General features: G+C 37.4%; 1 protein-coding gene across 15 annotated transcripts in view; it reads right to left on the bottom strand.

Moving 5' to 3' along the window:
* Positions 1–4,504: 4,504 nt before the first annotated feature.
* Positions 4,505–23,037, bottom strand: part of Ptpmeg2 (Protein tyrosine phosphatase Meg2) — a 178,080-nt gene continuing 159,547 nt past the window's right edge. For all 15 annotated transcript variants that reach the window (XM_045750786.2, XM_045750791.2, XM_045750788.2 and 12 more), the window contains 7 exons: positions 21,063–21,305; positions 17,961–18,240; positions 16,502–16,700; positions 14,274–14,434; positions 13,602–13,831; positions 11,806–12,013; positions 4,505–10,893 (listed from right to left, as the gene is read on the bottom strand). In XM_045750786.2, the coding sequence (XP_045606742.2) occupies positions 10,667–10,893; positions 11,806–12,013; positions 13,602–13,831; positions 14,274–14,434; positions 16,502–16,700; positions 17,961–18,240; positions 21,063–21,305 (1,548 nt within the window). In that variant the 3' untranslated portion in view covers positions 4,505–10,666. The remainder of the gene's footprint in view (positions 10,894–11,805; positions 12,014–13,601; positions 13,832–14,273; positions 14,435–16,501; positions 16,701–17,960; positions 18,241–21,062; positions 21,306–23,037) is intronic.

Below are 23,037 nucleotides of genomic sequence, written 5' to 3'. Positions count from 1 at the left end.
TGAGGTGTTGGTTCTCTCATCCTCTGCCTCTTCAACCACCTCACCAGCAACAGAGTGGAGAATCACTTCTTCGCTCATCACATCATATCCTGGGTCATTGTCATCTTTTTTCAAGACAATCGACCACATCCTGTCTGTCTAAATTTTCGCCAGCATTTCTGAACATTCCATGGATTTCATCTGTAAATCCTCCAAAATTTATTTCTTCATCCTCCTCATTGTTGACTGTACACGAGTTTTTTTCCAGGAATTCTTCAAAGTCAATTCCTTTACTTCACTCCACACCTTTGGCCCAGTTATAGATTGCTTCCTTAATAGAATAGTTCTTCAAATTCTCAAGGGTTCTTTTAGCCCTGTTATCCATGCCAAGTTTTACATTTTCCTCGAGAGGCAAAACAACCAAAACTTTGCTAAGCATCTTTTTAGTGTACAACCTCTTCGTGGCACAGATAACTCCCTGATCCATAGGCTGGATGAGAGAGGTTGTATTAGGAGGAAATGTTGACCAGACCACTCATTAGAAGGTGAAGGGACGACGACGTTTCGGTCCATCCTGGACCATTCTCAAAAGTCGATTGTGAGTCAGTCCCAATTGACTTGTGAATGGTCCAGGACAGACCGAAACGTCGTCGTCCATTCGCCTAATAGTGTGTGGTCTGGTCAACATACTTCAGCCACGTTATTGTGACTTATCGCCTACCTTAGGAGGAAATGCCATACATATTATCTTACCATCATGTAAGGTTAATGTGTCATACAACCCTCACAGTCGGGGAACGGCGCCACATAAATCAGGAGATGCCGAGACCACGCTGACGCGAAGAGGTCCACCTCTGCCAGACGTACGGGTGCCTAGAGTCAACTGAAAGAGTCTGCGTCGACTGTCCATTCCATGGACAGGGGAATGAATCAGGACAGGCTGTCTAGGATGTTGGACATGAACTGCCTGGAGAGCCAAACCCTGAGAATCTAGCAGACGAGTCACTCGAAGTGTCCACACCAGCCCCAAAGAGGCAAGGACCAAAGAGAACAGTCCAAGTGAACCCAGATCGTCGACCACCGAGCGACGCGAATTCTCTGAAGCGACAGCCAAACCAATGAGAACTCCCGTACTGTGCTGCGAGCCTGATAGAAGGATGGACCCTACCGTCCCTGAACAGCCTGGCGAGCACTAGTTACAAAACCCCAGCCGACTCATCCGTGAACACATCGAGCAAGGGGTTCGGGTAGGCGCCAAGGCACTGAACCCCGAAAAACCTGAAGAGCAAGCTGGCAACGCAGCAACTGACGCAAGGTTCCCGGAGGCCAAATCCAGTGATCGCGAAAGAGAGGTGGAAGGGAGGACTCCGAAGGAACCAGAACAGACACCGAAGCCAGACCTGACCCGGTGGGTAAACCAGCACGGCGAAGTTCAGACTCCCACACAACTGCTCGAGCAACTGCCGAGTGACCCCGGAACCCGAAGGTGGGACTGCAGCAGCAGCAACAACTCCGTAGCAAGAGAAGAAAACAGTCCGAGAGTCCTACACAAGACCCAGCCAGGTCCGAACCTGGGACGGAACCAGAGGGGACTTCCTCCAGTGCACCAGGAACTTGAACCCGGCAAGCTGGGAAAGAACCACACCCCCTGGTGAGCAGATGAGCAGACCGGCTGGGAGTCCACACCAACCAGTTGTCGTGGTAGACCAGAACCTGAACCGTAGCAGTACTAGACGGGTCACCACGACCTGGGTAAGACGCGTGAACATACGAGGTGCCAGATTCAAGCCATAAGGAAGGCAACAAAAGCGATAAGCAAGACGCCCCCACAACGAACTCGATCATCCCTGAACCCCGGTTGAATGGTAATGCGCCAATATGCGCCCCCGAGGTCCAGGGACCCCCATCCAGGCACCCAGCTCCAACAGAAGCTGCACCTGAGACAGGGCAGTCATCTGAAAGGGGGGCAAGGAATCCAGGGGTTCAGATGGATAAGTCCAGAATGAACCGCAGATCCGCACGGTCCCATTTCGGCACTGGAACAGACGGGAAACCCACCTGAAGAACGGGGTCATGTCGACCACACCCAAGTACAGACTTCAAGACGGAGTGGGTGGGGATGAAGCTTGCCCCATCAGCCCCAGAACCCTTGAAGGAAGAGCCGCCGCCACCCAACTCCACCACAGGTCGGAGGACACGACCTGAACGCCCATGAATTGTGGGACCAGGCATGAGCAAACAGAGTGAGCCTCTTCCCCCCTATCTGTGCTCCCACCCTTTTTGTCTCCACGAAAAAAAAATATTTGTAAATAAAATAAGAAAAATAAAAGAAAAGCAAGAAGCCGGCTTGCAACCAGAGCAAGTAGCACGCCGGCCAGACGAACAAGGCATTGGAGGAGGGACCAGCACACAAGCTGCACCAAAGGCCCACCTCGACAAACAGAAGCTGAAGCCCCGACACAACCACAAAACATGTGCCAAGACCCAAGAAATGCAGTCTGCAAGCCAGGAAGACCCAAGAACCCCAGAAGAGGAAAATCCGGGTTGCACAGGAGGTAATCAAGGGCCTCCAGAACCCCCAAACGGGATCCAAGAGGAAGAAAACCTCCAGAATGAAACAGAAGAGCCCAAATGAACCCGGAACTCACCTGGGTGAAGGGGAGGGGGAGCCCAAACCACCACATTTGCTGGCAGAAACTGCACCACAGAAAGGAAGGGAAAAACACATTAACCAGACTGAACTCCCCCCAACCCCTTTAAACGGCCATAAATGAACCGAAAAACAAGGGACGAAAGGCGTGGGAGCAAGCAGCCAGGGACACCGGTCCCAAAACCCAGACAGAAAACACAAAACCAGGAAAAAAACACCCAAGCATTCCCAGAGGATTAGAAATCAGGGAAGGACACCCGAAAAAAAAGAAGAAAAAAAAAACGAGGAATGGCAACAGGAGGATAAAACTACTGATGGAAGCAAAAAACTCCACCTTTCCTCCTCAGGAGGAGCAGGAGGCATGAAAGCCTCCGTCCCCAACCCAAATAGGGCAGCCTCCAAAGCTGCCCGAGTCTCATCAACTAAACCCCACCCTGATCCCGAAACCCCAGACGTTGAGGAGCCGGGAACGGGTGGGGGGGGGGGGGGAAGAAGGACGAACAACACCTAACCAAAATGGGGCAGCATTGGGACATCCGGGTGGGCAACCAATCTAGTGGGATGCAGCAACCTTAACCTGGTAAGCAGCACGGATGCCGCCTGTACCCGTATATCAATGTCAATAGAAAGGCTAATTGGAGAACATGTAGAGAACACGACATGCAAGACTGGGGCAAAGGTGTCGGTGACCCAACAGGCAGCATGACGGAGGCAAAAGCGGTGACTGTCACCCTGAAACAAGGGCACACAGCAACCTTCAAACTCGCACGAGACGAGCTGGAACTCTGAAGACACATCCATAGCTCCACCGAGCCCTGACAGGGTTTTCCAGGGCCAGTAGGCTGACTGCTACGGGAAGCCCGGGCAAGGTGTTGCTAACCGGTTAGACCCAAAGCTGACAAGGACGGAGATCACAACACTGAAACCCCTGCGACATGTACAATCATAGGGGCCTAGCGGAGGACCACTAGAATATTTGAAGTGGTCCTCTAGCTACACCAGGCACACAAAACAAATGGAAAGGAAAACCCCCACAAAAGTACAATGTCCCCAGAGGAAACGGGAACTGGCCGCTGCATAGGTAAGCTGCCCGACACGCCAACCAGCAATAGTACAGTACTACTTCCTACCCAAGGGCCACAAAACCCCAGCTGGCCCCAAGGGCGGGGCAAATGCCAAACAGCAAAAAAAACCTACGGAAATGGTGTCATGAACACCAGTGAAGATAACCCTGACACGCAAAGGCAGTACTCACAGGAAGCTCTGGGAAAGCTGCCCTAAGCACATGCAGCCCTGGGGCCAGATTCACGAAGCAGTTACGCAAGCACTTACAAACCTGTACATCTTTTCTCAGTTTTTGGCTTTTTTTTTTTTTTTATCTGAATTTATCTTCAAAATTAATGTGATTTCTTTGTGCAAGATAATATTCTCATGAAGATAAATTAGCCAAGGAAAATGTTTGCTAAATTCTTGCTACCCAACATAACTTACTTTTTCCCCTTCAATTACCACAATCATACTTGCCATGCATCATTCAAAAATCATCTGTGAAGAAATATCTGAACCTTTGGTGAGCACCCATAATAGGTATTACTTATCAATACAAAGTTTTGTCGTGTTTTGTTTAAAGTCTATCGAGTGTTTCAGTAGTGTAGCGATGTAATCTTTGTACATAAAATAACTTACGTGACTGGAAAGATTCAACCAAGTGTCTGATCATGACTACATATCCAATCGAGATTGGAACCAAACTGATCGGACTAGAGGATGTTGCATGTGTGTAGATGAAAATTACAAGAAATAATGTGTGCCAAGGTAATCCAAAGTGATGCAAATACTGTAAAGAAACTTTAATGAAGGTAAGTGAAGCTATAATTAGAAAGAAGACTTTATTAAGACATTTGACTAGTATGTACAAAAGTATTATAAAAAAGTTACATCTTTGGTGATGTGCCAAGTCAGACACTCTTAACACTCATTATCCCGAGTCGGTTGTGCGACAATTATTTTTTTTCTTGTCAATCCCCATGGTCAATGAACATTTTGGTTTAGTATAAATTCATTACTATTGTCTAATTCAAAATAAGAAAAACATTTAGCAAGACATTATTAAATAACTTTTGGACTCATACCTTCGGCATGCTACGTAAAGAATTTGATTTTATTGGTATGCTCAGTTTTGCTCCCAAAAATGTTCAATAAGAGCATTTGAAGTTCATGAAAGCACAGAAAAGAACATTAAAATACTCTTGACATTAACATTAACTACTACCATCAAACAATACTTGATCTTAAAGAAAAATACAAAAAGATAAATGCTTAAATTTGAGAACAATGACAGCATATTCCTGGGGGATGCTATCTGCCAATATTTTCAGTTGCCTTTACCATAACATTATATACAGTGGCACCTCCAGGTCCAGGTTTTATTACAACTAGTATCATTAGTATTATAAGTCATATACATGACATAAATACCCAGGAACAACAAATACCCAAATACTTAAAAAAGTCAAACTTACAGCTGATCCCTTGGTGTATAGAAGATTTTTATGGTATGTTTTAAAGTATTTACACTATTAACAATAATGGCTTACAAACATCAACTATATTTGTATCAGTTCTAATTTACACAATTTACATTTGCACATTATGCCCCCCACACTGTTCATTTTGAAGTACATTCTGTACTCAAATTAAAACTGTCAAGTCATGCCCTGAAGAGTAGAAATGTTGATCACCATAGTTTTGGTTAATAAAGTTTTCAACGGTGAATATGTTTTACTTCATGCTTCAAAACAACTCCAATGTCATGACTATTTTCAACGAAATCAACTAACACGAGCATTCAAGATTTTACCAATTTAAACACCAAATCAGTAGCATGGAAAATTCAAAATAAAATATATTGTATTATTTTATTTATATATAAAAATATAAAAAATGGGCTTAACTTTTCACCAGATATAAATGATCTCAACCTTACAATTTCTTGAATTGCAAATGAACATGTACAGTATAACATTTCCCATACAGGACAAGTCACATGTGCTCTAATGTTAAGTAATAAAAAAAAATTCACAATGAACTAAAAATGATATTCATCCACACTTTCAAGTTCAATTCTTAATCCTGTATGTAGAAAAAGCTTTGTTGAGGGATGGCAAAACTTAACTGCTATTATAGAAAAATATCAAGAAAAAGTAAACTGGGGAATACACCCTGAGCTGGAAGGAGATTAAGCTGAAGTATTTTTATTACAATAAAACTCCCAGATACTTGTCTTTGTGCACGTCCACTGACAGGCACTTCAGTAACATGTTTATATTTTTGTACTGGTCACACATTCTTACTCTTTATGCAAGTGGCAACTTGTTTCATAAGTGATTATCACATCAATATATTTGCTTATTTTCTTATATCTTATATCAACCCATCCTTCTAATAGAACATCGCATATCGACGTATACTTTACCCAAGGCCAAAAATTATTGTACCCTGTACTAGAAAATGGTAGCAGCTCACAAAATTGACATACTGTCCTGTTTTCTGTTTTGGGGCCTCTGGTAGGTTAGGATAGGAGTACTTTAGTACAACAGTTTCTTGACATTGGGAAACCTTAGGAGGATGGGCTGCTTATGCAGCTCCTCAAGCTATGAAGATGTCAATAATATAATTTGTAATGTAGATTACAAATGCACCACCCTCTTCTGAATAGGGAACATGACTATTTGAACAGAAAACTAATGTAATGTAATTATCAAAAGAAGGCACCAAGCCGGGAAGGCAATGTAGCAAAGAGAAAACTTAAGGAATTGTGAAATCTTTAAAGCAGTGTGAACAATATCTTAGTAGTAAACAGTGGACCCTGCAGCCCTGTATAATGGAATAAAAATATTTTTAACTTTAAAAGACAAATTTAAGCATTAGTTAATAGTGCCATTCTTTAAAGGAGAGAATATTAATTTTTGTTTATAAATAGGATACTTATAGTTCTCGATTTCAAAGATAGCAAGCACAAACAATGTATGACCATGTAATATTTTTCAATATATAACTATTTACACAGTGTTAAAACATATTCCTTTCAGCAATGAGGTATACATGTTGATAGAGATTACGAAGCCCAACTTGCAATAAAAATTCCTCTGCCTGTTGCTGTAACTTTTTTTTAATCTAATAGTATGGTATCTACCATATTTATGGTATAGAGGAGAGGTTAGTGCACTCAACCTCTTCCCTAACATGTCTTGTGAGTTTTATACTTATGATAAGTGCTCAAACAAGATACTGTACCAGTGACAATCTCCCCCCCCCCCTACCCCCCACCCCCTTTTCCCATACAATTCTGGATACAAACCTATATTGTATATTATAAAACTATTAATAACTTTTTACCATTAGTGTGCAATGGAGGGAAAAACACGTAAATTAAGTTTTCATGGAATAAAATAGATTTCTTACAAAATAGTGCTCAACCATATAAAAATATGTTCTTGAACATGATTTGACATTACGGACACGGTAGTATGTAATCTTTTTATTTAATGCAACTGGTGTAGGAATTTTTAGTGATTTGTATTGCATTCTATATAAACTATTATATATTTTACCAGTTTGCAATGACTAGTGAACTGTGTAATAGGTATAAATTTACAAATGGTTACTGGTAGTATACCAAAGTAACTGTCAGTCGAATTGCTTTAAAATGTGTAATTTAACAAATGGACTAGTGCTATAAAGCAATCCTGGCTTAGCACTCTTGATAAATACATAATTGGAGACAGAGAATGATCAAACTATTGAATTTTCAGGCATACTGCTAATGGTTATATATATATATAAAAAAAAGTGTCAACACGTATAATAAGATATTCCTTTGTTTAATGTTTATCTTGGCTGGGGCTGGCAGAACACTATTGTGTAGCTTATATATACTAACAATTCCTCTAGTCGTGATTATACCTAATGATTATTTCATGTGAATATTAAAAACTGGAGAACATGAGATTTTTTTTTAAGTTACAGCAAGTCTAATGAAAAAAATTATTTTGTTTACATGAATTAAGATTTTAATCTTTGTAATGTTTACTATATATTTATATAAATAAATAAAGTTAAAAGTTATAGGCAAGTGCATACACCACAAGGCTTCATTAGCTCGTGTAGTTTACTTGATTGTGTCTCATGCCATATTTATTGTCACGTGCACTATTCTGCCTCCATGTATGAGAATACTCAACTTGAAATTTCAGATATCATTTAATGAAAATCCTATTTTGCTCTTATTAATATGAATACAGTGGCACCTCGACTTACAATAATTTTGAGTTACGATGTAAATTTGATCGAAAAATGCGATGACTTACGATAGTGTCGTTGACTAAACGATATTTGTTGGTACACATTTGGGCCTACCGAGCACGTGGTTCCCGGTCACGCGGGCCAACCTGCCTCAGTTTACTAGAGCTGGCTGCTTAGTGACGATCACGCCTATAAGAAATTTAGTTTTTGTGATGATTTTTTGCTTTTTGAACATAAAACTGTTTGTTATATATCATGCCATGGGTCCCAAGAAAGTTCGTGGTAAGGTTCAACATATGAAAACCCATGTAAGGATGACCATAGAGCAAAAACAAGAGATCATTCGTAAATATGAAGATGGTGTGCGGGTTGCTGAACTAGTTAGGCAGTACAACAAATCTCAGTCAATGATATCCACCATACTTGCTAAGGAAAAAGGACATTACGAGTGCTAAAGTGGCAAAAGGCGTATCAATAATCACGAAACAGAACACAAACACTTGAGGATGTTGAACAGTTATTATTAATTTGGAAACACAGCAAGGAGTTAGCGGGTGATACGAGTTTCAGAGGCCATCATTTGTGAAAAAGCAAGGAAATTGCACGAAGACCTTTTAAAGAAAACCCCTGGAACAAGTGATGCAAATGTGAGAGTTTAAGAGCAGGGGATGGTTTGAGAAATTTAGAAAAACAAGTGGCATTCATAGTGTTCAGAGTGTTGTGTGTTACGAGCTGGTGGAGGAACACAGCGAAGAACTGACCACCGAAGAACTTCACAAGGAGCAGCAACAAGAGAGAGCTAAGGAAATTTCTTCAGGGAAGGAGGAGACAGTACAGAATGTCCCATCCTCATTAATTAAGAAAATGTGTGCAGCATGGGAAGAATTGCAAACTTTTGCTGAAACGATTCACCCAAATCACGGTGCAGTAGGCCGTTGCCTTAACCTTTTAATGACACTGTGATGCCTCACTACAGACTAAAACGTATGGAAAAACAAAAATCTATGGAAAGGTTTTTAGTGAGACGAGCAATGAATCACAACCAGGTCCTAGTAGCAGGCAAAACGTAGGAGTGTGTGTACACCCAGAGAAGTCATCATTGCCTGATGTTATAATGAAAGGGGGGACTCCCCTTCCAAATAGTAACACCTCGCCACCTCTTTCCCCCTCCTCACTATCTTCCATACACATCAAGAGTCCTCCATAAAGGTAAGGTAAACATATGTACTAAACATAGTCAAGAGAAAAAAAAATTGTATTCGGTATAAAATGTATTTTTAAGTTAATATTTTTGCGGGTGTGGAACGGGTTAATCCAATTCCCTTTATTTCTTATGGGAAAAATCACTTCGACATGATATTTCGCTTACGATGCGTCTCTGGGAACGGATTACCATTGTAAATCGAGGCCCCACTGTACTAAGGTTTCTACTTTTGAAAATTTGTTTAGTCTACAATCAAAAGATTAATACAGAAATAATTTGTTGACAAAAAAAAAATCAGCACCAATCAACATTTGTTTCTAACCCAGGCAGACTATAGCATTTAGATAAAAAAAATATGAAATACTGTTAGGAATGTTTTAAAAGAAAAATAGGGTACGAGAAATGTTGAAAAAATAACAAAACAAAATGGATTGTTATCTAGTTTACACACATGTTCACCTGACAATTTAGAGATTAAGAAATGTTGATATTTGTGTTATTTTACCTTGTGTACTTAATAACTCATCGATCCTCCAATAGATTTAAATACCTGCAATAATGCAAGTGGTTTTACTCATGTATAACAAATACAAATTTCACTGCATTTATGCCTACTTACCTTCTCTCCTTTCCTTATACAAATAAACTTAATGAATGAATCAGTGTAAAAAAAAAAACTTACATTTTAAACCCAAATGTTGACCTTATCACATTTAAATACATGGAGTGGTTCCATTATTATACAAAATGTAGACTTCTTGTATATGTACTTTTCTCATAAGCTCCACTTTATTTTAATTTTGGAAATGAGCTACAAATTTCATTATGACTGACACCAACACTATTTTGTACCTCAGTGCAGCACACTTGACATGCACTCTGCCCTCCTACAGCTTACTCTGGCCAGATACACACACCGACACCTCTACTGGAATGGTAATAATTGTTGAGTCCCTTAATATTTATTTTTCAATATCTTTTAAAGGCCAATGTGTAGTGTGTTTCAGGTCAAATCTTTTAAGTATTATGTATACACTGTAGACACTTGCCAAAATATAACAATGTGCTTTGGATTTCAGTGTGAAACCTTGAACCATACATGTTTACACAGTTCTTAACTGATATGTGCACTATTCCCAAAGAAAAGAGAAGGCTTATGAAAAATATAATTTTTCCATTTTCTGTGCATTGGTCACTTATCAGACTCAAATATGTTTCACAATAAAGATCACTCACACAAAAGCACTCGGCAGCACCTAATGGCTATATGAGGACTTTGCCTCAAGTTTTTATAGGCAGTTTTCTTAGTCAAAACTGAGTGCCCAGAGCATTTTCAGTATTTTAATGTTCACTTGCTAAACAGTGTAGACAATTTTTATTGTCATTTCAAAAATGCCACACAAAAGTTATGTTATTTTCAACATAACTACACAGTTATTGTCACAATGCAATCTGCCACATTGAATATTTTTGTCTTCAGACAAAGAGTTTAGAATGCACTATCATTCACAAGTTTTAATTAATAGAATTCAATCAGATTCAGACCCATCATCTTCAAAACCTGTGAGATCAACCTCTACTAGTTTTCCATTATGGAGGGCATACTCCAACAGTGCTAAATGACAAAAGACATACTGATCGGGCATCTGAATTGAGTATGCTCGTTGGGATCTTATCTTTTCCACAGTTCCTTTTACCTCAATTGTCCCAACATCCTCTAAGCGACGAATACAGATGTCAAGGGTGCAAAACGTACCTGAGGAAATCGTACATAGTCAATATGTTAAGAATGGCAATGACTATCACTTATTACGCATACAAGAATATAAATACATAAAATGTTCAACATATACAAGTCAGAAGAATGCTGTTAAAAGCACAAGAGTTTATGCAAAGAAAACAGAACATCCCTAAATGCCTGCCTTGCTCTGTGGGGCCTGGGAGGGCATGGGGCCCCAAATCATACTTTTTTGTTGTTGTTGATGATGATGATGATGATGGATGAGTTTTTAGCTAATCTCCTCTCCCTTTATTGCAGCTGATGTGTGCTGTTTGCACTCCAATGAGCATTGGGATGCTACATCTTTGCTTAATTTTCACAGAAAATTAAATTTATGGATGGAAAATTGACATAAAACTTTGTTTCCGGTAATGATGAAAAAATTAGGGCAGCGAGATTAAATTTTTAGTATGGTCTACTGTACATAATGGGGAAATTATTTATAGTCTAACAGTGACAAAAAAAAAAAAAAAAAAAAAAACCTAACCAAGTATGTTAACTTCAATTTGGCTTGCATTTATAGATGAAAAAGTTTAAATTCAACATGTCCTCCAAAAATGACTGCAACTATGGATGAAATGTACAAAATATGGACTGTTGCCCTCAAAAGCAGTGCACATTTTGCACTATTTTGTAGAGGGCCCATGAAAAAGGCAACAACCAAACCAAACCTTTCCCAGGGATAATAAGATTGTATACATTCTGCCTAGGACAGGTTGGGTTAGGCTAACATTTTGTGTAATTCCTAACAGTACATAACTTTATCAGTACAGTATTCTAACTTTTTCAATGGCCCATATAGTGTTCACACCACTACTGTTACTATAGGGCCTAGCTTTTTTAAAGAATGGATTATTGGAAATACAATGCAAGATCAAAAAGCCATACCTGTCCTTCCTATGCCTGCAGAACAATGAACGACTATTGGAGGTCCCAAAGGATGTCCAATCCATGAACTTCCTAGAGCAGAAGTCAAGCGAGCCTGTGATTCCCGGACATGAGTCAAAAATTCTAGCATAGCCATAGCAGAGTCTGGAACACCATAGTCTGGCCATGATGTAAACTGCATATGCTCTACTTTTCTTTCCTCATTAGACTGAAACATAAAAATGAAAGTAATTAGTAATAAAGCCTAGAAAATTAAACCAATGTTTGATGGTATGCAACATTTAATGGTTTACAGAGTTGGTGTACTCTTACAGTCGTGCTACATGCCTAACCTCATTACGTTAAGGCTATCAGCCAGGCTGATGTAGTTAAATTGACTAATTACACACATTCTGTAGCAAACAAAAAGATTTCTTCTTGAAATTAGTAATTATAGCACAAAGAATACTGCTTAAACTGGAAAGCAATAGGTTGAAAAATCTTAAGATTAATGTTGAAATGTGTTCATTACTGGTTCTTACATATTATGCACTTTACCTCGCATCAGTAATTTTCTTGTAAAAATTATTAGGTACTGTATTTTCTCTTTGCTTTACAAAGTAGCTTTCATACTTATCTGGCATGTATATTTGTTTTCTTTTTACAGCAATAGATCATGTGTGCACATTTCTATATTTTAAATTTCTATTTACATTGAAAAAAGGAGGAATATTGAAATATTCATATATTCAGCACTGTCATAATCTATTATTAACAAACATTTTATTATTTATACTCCAGCAAATTCATCTGGGAACATTTTGACAGCAAATTTACAGTTACGGAATAAACCAAAAACTAAAGGAGAGAAAGAGTATAAACAATTTAGGCACTGCTGAGTGGGACCCCGAGTTGTCCAGAATGTTTCTGGTCAGGAACAAGCTGATGGGCAGGCATGTTCCCAACACCCTATAGAGAATCTCATGCACACAATTCGGGCGTGATACCTTAACAATACTTTTCAGAAAAAAAAAAATCGCACCCACAATCTACAGTAATCTCTGTTGCTATTACATTATCTGCAGCATCTTCACCTATTCCAGTGCTCCTTCCAGCATCCAAAGGTAAATAATCTTTTATCTCATTAGTTCCAGGAAGCATAGCATTTTTATTAAAATTATAACAAATATGTTTCCAAGAACTGAGTGAAATAACTTTTTAATGAATTCAGGAATGTATTGCATGTGTAAATCTGAGACTCCCGTAATTTGACTAAACTCTTATGCAATAGACATTTTTTTTAATATTTCTTAAATTTATCATTTAAGCAGCAGAAAATATAACAAATATTACTACTATAATATTTCATATTTTATGGATTGTTTAATCAGAAAATTAGGCTGCCAGAAAATGCAGTACAGTACATTTATAAATTTTATTTGTATTTAAAAATTGTATCTCAATTTATGCATCCTTCATCTTGAGGTTATTTTGAGATAATTTCGAGACTTAGCATCCCCCGCGGCCCGGTCCTCGACCCGGCCTCCTCTTTGTTACACATCCCCAGGAAGCAGCCCCTAGCAGCTGCTACGTCTAACGCCTAACAGTCTAACTGATAACAGTCTAACTCCTAGGTACCCATTTACTGCTAGGTGAACAGGCATCAGGGGGTGAAAGAAACTACCCATTTGTTTCCGCCTCCACCAGGGATTGAACCCGGAACTTCAGGGCTACGAATACCGAGTGTTGTCCACTCAGCTGTCATGAAACGTGCAATGGAAATAGCATAATTTAAAGAAAAGAAAATTTCTACTTACTCTGTTATCCCGCATTGTGAGTGCGCTAACTGTATAATCCCGGTAGTGGTAAAGTTGTGTATTGGTAATGGTGAAGTGAGAATGTGATGCTACTCCATCTTGCTCAGCAGGCCAGTACTGCCCACACTTGGTCCTCCCTCTCTCTACGGCCCGGGTAGTCATCACAATAACACACACTCGTTGCTCCCAGATCATCCTCCAGAAATCGCCAAATGTTCCAGGTAATGGACCTTGTTAGGATAGAAACAATTTGTACACATGTGTGGAGAATACAGTAGTAACATTCCTATATTTTATTCAATTACTGTACTTATATTTATACAAATTGAATTTCAACAAAAAACATAACCTTTACAAAATTTTAAAATTCTATTTATTACATAATGTAAACTTATAATAATAGCTATATTATTTACCATTATAAAAAATAAGTACAAAATCATAATTCTTATCTCTATATTCTTCTATGACATTGTACTAAAGAATATTGCAAAATTAGTTTTTTTTAATTAAAAATTTCATTTCTGGATTTGTAACTTTTAATACGTTTAATAATCAATACTCCAAATAATTATTTCAATCTAAATACATGAGTACTTCATCCAGATTTTTGCAATTACTATATAATATAGTATACTTATGATATTTTTACTTAAATAATTTGTGCATTACCTTGAGTAGAAATGAAGGCATTTTTTTGTTTATAACCATCAACATAGTTTGCATTAATATAATCTGTATGACACTCTTCATCTTCCGCTGAAAGTATCACTCTAGAATTGTCGAAACATAGCACATCCGTGTACCGGTTTTTTACTTGATTCCATCTTTTTCTGTTGAAGAAAAAGATCTATTAGTATTTTGTTACAAATACCGTACTGAGGGTATGCACATACTTACACGTCGTTTACTTATAAATAAGGTAAGTATACCGACAATGGTTGTGCAAGTCAATATCAATGTCATCCTTGGAAATTTAGAACAAGAGTTCTGTGCAGCACTGAATAACATTCATTCAGAAATGTAAAGAGTATTAAGTTGTCATAATCTATAATGTTAATCATGGCACAAGACATTTAACACTATCTCTTACATATGAGGCTATTCCTACAAGTCCAACTGTGCTTATGATTGTGAAGAATTTTATAATAACGAAAATTATAAAAAAATTGCAGTAACACAATAATAGTTTATAACAATGTACAAAAAAAGTGACTAGTGAACATTAATGCGTTCATTTTTTTCTATACAGTATTGAGTGTCTGTTATAGAATAGACCAGAAAATTTAACATACATGTGCATGTTCAACTTCACATTAAAGCTAGTTGACACACTAAACCATATGATTAAGTGTACTGGAACCCTACTCATGAACCTGTCCTCTCACCTAATGTCTTATTTGATCAACCTGTTATCAACCAGTTAAAATTCAATGTACAGTATATGGTAAAAAACTAAAGCACCGTAATATTGAAGTTTTCAATGCATTGACCTGGATAGATTATACAAGTTGCTGTTTTGTATGTTTCTGGTTAGTCAAAACAATTAAATTTTTCATGGTGTTGCAGATCAAGAGAACAAATGGATACTGTATATACAGGTATATATATAAAAAGCAAGAATAAGGATCCTCTTGTTAATTTGGGTGTGGCAGTCTTTGTTCCCAAAACAAACGCAGGCATTCATAGCCATTCAGGCTGCCCAATGCCCAGGTACAATATTCAGAATAATAAGCAAGAAACAATATATGCCCACATAATTATTATTGAAATATCAATATTTTTTTTTAATTCATATGAATATAGTGTAAAAAAAAAAAATTACATACACAACCACCATGGTAATGAAAAAAAAGTTTAATTAAATTTAATTTTTGGCAACACGAAAAAGGTTGCCAAACAGCACAAACCTACTAACAAACCTACAAACAGCAAACAAACCTACTAACCTTCATTCAAGTAATGTTTAAAATATTGTTGAAAACTAAGCCTCTGTGTTATGAAAAACACTAACTTGTAAAAATAAGTTTAATAACATGTCTAATAATGCTGAAATGGTCTCTAAAAATATTTACTCAACTACAAATACTGGTATCATGCACTTCTGTCAAAGTCCACAATATTTAACTCCCCTGGTATACACTTTGCATTCTATGACCAGTAAGATTTCTACATTTAAAAAAATTAAATTTATAAAACTTTACTGTAGTTTAATTTAATGTGTGATTCCTGGGAACCATCCACACTTTGAACCAGTGGTGTAGTGTTTGAAAACATTTGACCAAGATTAAGCTGTTTAATCATGTATTTTTCTCACTAATTTACATTGCGATCTCTTAAGGAACAAAATTCAATTAGTCATAAGAATGTAAATAAAATTTTTTTATTTTTTTATTTTATCTATATAAAGCAATCGGTTACATAGCTTACTGTAACGATAACTCTCCAAACTTTAAAAATAACAGCCCCTCGGAACACTAGCTTGAATGTTTTGACAACCCAAATAGCAAATCAAGTCTGACTTCTGAATCCCGTCTAATGGCTGAAGGAGACAGCAGTCCCTCCAGGAGTAAATATAAGGCAAATCTTTTATTTCACGTTGTGCCAGAGCCCTATACTCATTGATTTGCATCTTCCTATAGCGTCTAAAGATTGTAAACCCAACTGTTATAGTGTATACACTAGCAAAATGTAAACATCTAAATAAGCAGGATTTCATATTCATGTCAAAATATACACCTATTTATTAACCAGAGAGGAAGCCATTAATAATACTGATGACATTATTATTCCTAAAAATCATTTACAACTAATAAAGAGCAACTGGAATACAAAAAATGTGCTACAAAATATTTATTATAAAAATTAAATATAGTACTGAATCAATGCTTGGCAGTTACCTTGAGTTTTCAAAAGTACCATCTGGAGGCCGACTCTTTATTTGTGTATAGTCATGATAAAGTCCTTGCCGTGCCTTATCTCTAAGATGGCGCACAAATTCCTCAAGAGTAAATCCCCGGCCATCATCATAGTGAAGACTGTCATCATCACTGAACCCACTACTTCCACTGCTGGGGGGAGCAAGGGGAGAACCTCTACCTACAAACAAATACAACTCACTTCATTATCTGAAATTAACTGTACAGAAATTTAGCATAACACACAATTTCATTATTCCTATTACACTGGTAATTAAAGTTCTTCTATTGTAGCCGATTTATTTCCAATTAATAAACTTATAGCCAATAAAAGTAACCTTATTATTGTCTCAGATGTATGCTGTTCACCTCAGCCATTAGTATACCATAAGCTTAACTGAACTATAATAGAAATAACCAATCACCCAACACTGAAATGATCCTAATCATGTTTCTTTTTTAAATTTCTAAATTAACAAAATCTACAATTTTGTACAATCAGTACAATTCTAGGTTAGTTGCTATTCCTTATGAAGGTGTGTGCCTGTTGCACCTCATGAAGCAGTGTAGAGCAGTGAGCACACTGCTCTTGCTCACTGGGCAAGTGGTTTGCAACTGCTACTTGCCAGTTTGGTCTGGCCAATGTGTTTTCTTACAGTTAAGAGAACCAAGACATTAATCCATGCAATTATTTAAATATATCTACAAAATCACATAATATATAATTTGCGTAGGGGAAGTATAGTTATCCATAGAATCTACTAGGTTGCTAGTTACAAGTGTATTTTGAAACTTTGTAGTAAGATCATTAGCACCTCTATATGGAATACCTTAGCTAATAAGGTATCCAAGTCTTTCTCTGTCTTTTCATGGTGGTCTCCTTGATACACCGTTTGTAGTGGAACTGTAAGGGGGAAGGCAGTACCTTAATATTTGAAGATCATTCAATGAAATGTTTGTCCTGGTTTTTAGAAATTTTTAGTTCCTTTTCATTTTGTACTTTGTTTTTATTTTAATCTTGGGACATGTACAGTACTTTCTTTTAGTATGTGTAAACAGATTTCCTGGGCCCTAGAGAATTGCTTCTTTTAAATGGTCAGCAAGACAACATAAACCAGTCCCTCCAGGGATACTTTTTTGTGCTTTTTTTTGCTGCTGTCCAGTACCAGTCTGGAGCTTGAAAGTGTGAAAGGTTTATATGGTGATAGAGCCTACTGGAGGGACTTCTGGTATGACCACTCCCAAATTAAGAGCTGCTGGGAGTGGGTTATATCAGGGTTATAGACAGGTTTGATTATTTGGTCTGTCATCCACAAGACAATAAATGTCAACATCTTGTTTTACTATACATTAACCCTAAAAAAAATTCCCAATGTCCTCTTCAATCGTTTAAATTTTGGAATTACTTTTAAACATCAAGATGTGAGAAGTGAATACAAACCACTAATTCGGTCAGTATCATGCAAGACGTGACCATTGAGATGCGCAGTATCTTGTATTTCAGGCACTGGAGAACACTCTCCTTTTAAAGACGGACTTAAATCTTTTTCTCCATCTTTCCGCTTTTCCTCTTTTGTGAGGTCTTCATCCTCTGTGCCATTAAGACCAGACAGTCTTCCATCATCCTCTCTGACATGCCCTTCCAGGTCATCCTCATCATTACTGTCATGGGAGAAACTCTTGTCACAACAACTGACTTCATCTTCACTGAATTCACACAGCTGAAAAAGCCAAAAGGAGAAATTTTAAAATCTTTGATTTGTACATAAAGCCACAAGAGGGTTTACTGCTTAATGGAGTAGTACTCGTCAAGTGCTAAACATGTATGGAGTTGGCAGACCGTTAAATGCTGTGAAAACTTTCATGCAGGAAATATTGAATGTGTAAGAGTTAACCCATAATTGGAGCAACTTAAATGCTGACATCCATGTGGTGCACAAGAAAAAAAAAAAGTGTGCTGAAAAAATCATTTTCTTCTTTCGACATTGTTAATTCGCCTCCAGGAAGCACAAAAATCCAAGTCTCTACCTCTTGTTGTTTAGCTGTAGTGGCCTGGAGAAGTTACTTTTGGGGGATAAAAGTGAGGCGAGGTGTCGCTCAGGAATAACTTTGTCTATTTATTTTCATTGTTTCTCACTTTATTTAGTTTTATTGTGCTAACAGGTTGCACTGATGCGTGAAAGGTTATGTATAACTTTGAAAATATAAACATGTACGGATATACAGCCCATCCTCCTATTTTGGTAGTAACGATGAGGACCACAGTGTATATACCGACGTACAATGCAATTACAAAGTAGAAATTGGCACTATTGAGTTGGACAAATCAGAAAACTATTTTCTACTCATGTTGCATGACAAACTAAACTAACCTTCCTAGGCCTAATTCACAATATCTTAGGTCTAATGTAGTACATGTGTGTGTGCTTATACTAGACCAAGGAATATTTAAGTACATTTTTTAAGCTTCATTTTTTCCGACTATAAAGTGAATAGTACAAAGTTCTACCATCTAATTGCTAAGAACAGCAATCTTTGAACTATGGTGCACGTAGTTACAAAAACTATTACCTAAACAGGAGAATGGGTTGGGATACGAGATATTTTTTATATACATTTTTTTTTGTTTTAATATTAAACAAATTTTACATTTTGTCTGAAATATATACATGGTAATCACCCATTTGCTGCTGTTAAAATTTTAGTGTCTCCTCTATGGCTGCCCTAAACGTTCATACTCTGAATGGTGATGTTGCTCCTCATTTTTATATTAACGCCCTAGAAGGAAAGTGAGGGACTCAGATTTTTTTTCCCCAAGATGTGAGATGGTTACTGGAGGCCTGAGGAAACAAATGTGAGCCCTGTGCATGTGCAGGACTATTTTAAATATTTTAAATCTCTAAATCACATGTTTATGATGTGTGCCCTCTAGGCAGTCAGACCAAAATCATATATGCGCCCTCCAAAGGTTAATAGTGCAAACAAAGATTGGTTTTATATTATTATAGACACACCAGTTGTGTCATGTCCCTTTTAATTGTTCAATGTACTGGTATATGGATTGAATTATGAGAGGGGCCAATGTAATGTGTAAACCCGGTATATGACAAATACGAGTAATTCGAGTATACAGAATTTTATATATACAGTTGATACAGCTCCTTGATCAGGACGCACAAGATTTATGCCGGGCTATTAAAACTAATGTACAAGAGAAAACTGTTAAAGTAAATGTTGATTAAAGTAAATTATAATGGTGGTGAAAGAAGGGGAAATTGTGTGTGAAATAATTGTGAATGAAGTGCTAGAAGTGGTTACTATAATATGTTCATAATACCTGGCATATGTGAATGATAAGAAGAATCTATGCAGAATTGAGAAGAGACAGCCAGGGAAGAAAATTAAATGTTTCATGAAAGCCCTGATTAGGATTTCATGAAACATTAATTAAAAAAAAAAAAAAGATGTGTATGTGTATTGATGGAAAAAATGGTAGTATAATATAAATGTGAAAAATATGTTATTTAGAGCAGCTGAAATGTAAAGTCTGAGATAATGGTAATAAGAGAATTTATAATGTAATGAATAAAAACGTATTGTGAAGATGTAATCAATCACAAGATTAATGAGTGCACCAAGATTGTTTGGCCAGTATTGCAACGATTTGCACAAGCTGTTACGAATAAAAGCTCTGGTTCTGATAATGACAATGTCTGTGCGCTATGCTGTTATTATAACACTTGCGTAATTTATGTACTATAATTTCTATGTAAACATTCCTAATTATAAATGTACAACCATTTATGAATAAATTGACCAAATCACACACTAGAACGTGAAGGGACGACGACATTTCGGTCCGTCCTGGACCCTTCCCAAGTCGATTGTGATGAGGGAAGATTGATTGATAAAGATTAAGCCACCCAAGAGGTGGCACGGGCATGAATAGCCCAAACCACATATTTCAGCCACGTTATTGTGACTCTTCGTCTGCATTTATGAATAAGGTTTTTAATTTGATTTGATTGTAATGAAGTGAATGTAAGGGAAGGAGAGGAGAAGGGTCAGGAAGAAGCATAGAGGACATTGTAAGTGTGTGAAGAGGCATAGATTGCTTCTTGACTGACAGGGCTGAGTGAAAGCAGTTTGTAAAGAGATTGAATGTATGTATCATAGGAGAACTGAGCCAGAACACTGTACACCTGGTCTTAAGAAATGAATGAGTGTAGTGGTGCTTGATTATCCAAGATTCAGAAAAGTGTAGATGCTATATATATTTTTGTTTGTTTGTGCACCTTTTGTTAACTGCTCCCATTTGTTTTTTTAACAGGCTGATGCCTTTCCCCACACTTTGAAAATGGGCAACTAGGTAATTATGATTTGTTTATAATCAGTATGAAATGTTCATCATTTTAGGACATTTCATCAAATTGGGACATTTACACATCCCAATTTACAATTAAATTATAGCTAAATATACCTTTATTATAAATTGTAAACATCAAGATATCAAGTTATACAACAGTGATTAATTTTTATTTACCTGTTCCACTGAACTGGTAGGATCATGATCTCCGGTTGGTACCATGTTGGAACTATTATTATCAGAATCTACTGTAGAGATGTGTCCAGACTGGAATGTGAGGGGTGGAGCAGGCTCACACACGCCTGATGGGTCTCTATTGGTCATGGAGGTACTGCACCGTAAGAGCCAAGCGCTATGATCAACACTGAGATCTCCACCCAGATCTCTTGGCAAACACTTCCCTGGTATGTGGTTTACAAGCTGCAAGAAAAATATATCATTCAAATCATTCTAATAAAATAGTGAAAACAAAATACAAATGTATTAAAACAAAGTTTAAAAGAGGCTGTCGCTTTCTATTCTCATTGTTTTGTATGTATTTACCATATCTTCTGTCCCTCTTCTAATCTATGATTATTTGATCGAGTTCCCTTAACCTGTCCGCATAGGTTCAAGAGATGCAGATTCCATGCTAGTCAATGGTGGCATAAATGAGAAGTATCTTAATCCTTCCAGTGTAGCTAAGGATATTCATACCTGCTCACACAGCAGCACGTGGCAGAGGACTCTAGTGATCCTTGCACGTTTTCTATGAACGAGTTCATAGAAAACGTTTTAGCTTCACCTTTTAGTTTATGTATTACAGTATGTGTGTTGAATAACTAGATTTATGTACCTTTAATTTACAAAAAATGGATTGAGTTCATTACTAACTATAAGGATAGGTCTACAATGAATGTATGACTAATGAATGCATGTTATGTATGTATATATCAATTAGAACATATGACTAAGAGGACCGCAGAAGACCAATTGGCCTATACAAGGCAGCTCCTATTTATATCCTAGTATGAATGATTTTTGGTGGCTATAATAGGAGCTGCCTCATATGGGCCAATAGGCTTCCTGGAGTTCCTTTATTATAATGTTCAAATGATTGGTTGATATTGGTTGACCTGATATACTTCATTAAAACCAGTGGTGAAATATATTATCATTAACATACATATGTAATTATAATGGCATTTTATACCACGACAATTACTGCATTAGCATAGTATCACTTGCAAAGATAACCTCATTTGCATAGTAGGTAATTATGAAGGATAGCAGGATTTTTTCTATGGGCCACGGTAAACTCCATTACTGTACAACCACATGGTTCTTATAGCCATAGTAACATCATTGGTATAAACCCAGACAATAATATTTTAAATCAACATATGATACTGTAACTGCATTACCCTGCGAGTCAATGGTGATAACTGCACTTTGAGGGTTAATGGTGTGACTAAACAAGTAAGTGATATAGCAACCATATATTCTTCTTCTTCTCCAAAAGAACTCAATATTAAGTGCCATGACATAACACTGCTAAAAAGACATCAAGTGTAGCTGCCAAGTGCATGTGATATTTCACAATATTTATCTCAATGGTACTATGCATACATGAGAAAAAGTAACAAAGACATTATATGTAAATTCCCACATTATCAATGGAAACATTCATGCACAACTTGATGGAAAGGAGGATTTTAGCCAGGTAACTGTCGTGAAGGCAAAGGTTCCGCATCCCTGGTGGGAAGGGATGGCTCGACTGTCTCCAGAGGGCAACCCCTGCAAAATCATCCAAGCTATATATTTTCTATATATATACCAAGCTATATATACTTTCTATATTACCAGCTAAACTCTGACCTAGCTTCAAAACCCTCAGATGTTTCAGAGTCTTAACCAGAGAAGGGAGTGGAGAAGGAGAAAAGGGGATGCTGGGTGCATCACACCATACCAGCAGGGGGAAGGTAGAGTGAACCTGTACCAGGTGAAATACACCTCCAAAACTGAATCCCTGGGGAGGGGAGGGGGGGGGGGGGGTGAATGAGAATGATGGAAATGTTTACCAAGTATAATTTTCCAGACAACCAAAACCAAATATAAAATTTAATTTATAGCCTATACGAGTAATAATTCAGATCTAAACTAGAACCTATTA

The sequence above is a fragment of the Procambarus clarkii genome, chromosome 52, assembly GCF_040958095.1.
Source record: "Procambarus clarkii isolate CNS0578487 chromosome 52, FALCON_Pclarkii_2.0, whole genome shotgun sequence".
Classification (NCBI taxonomy): domain Eukaryota; kingdom Metazoa; phylum Arthropoda; class Malacostraca; order Decapoda; family Cambaridae; genus Procambarus; species Procambarus clarkii.
The sequence above is the reverse complement of the archived record's forward strand: the minus strand, read 5'-3'. Positions and strand labels throughout refer to the sequence as shown.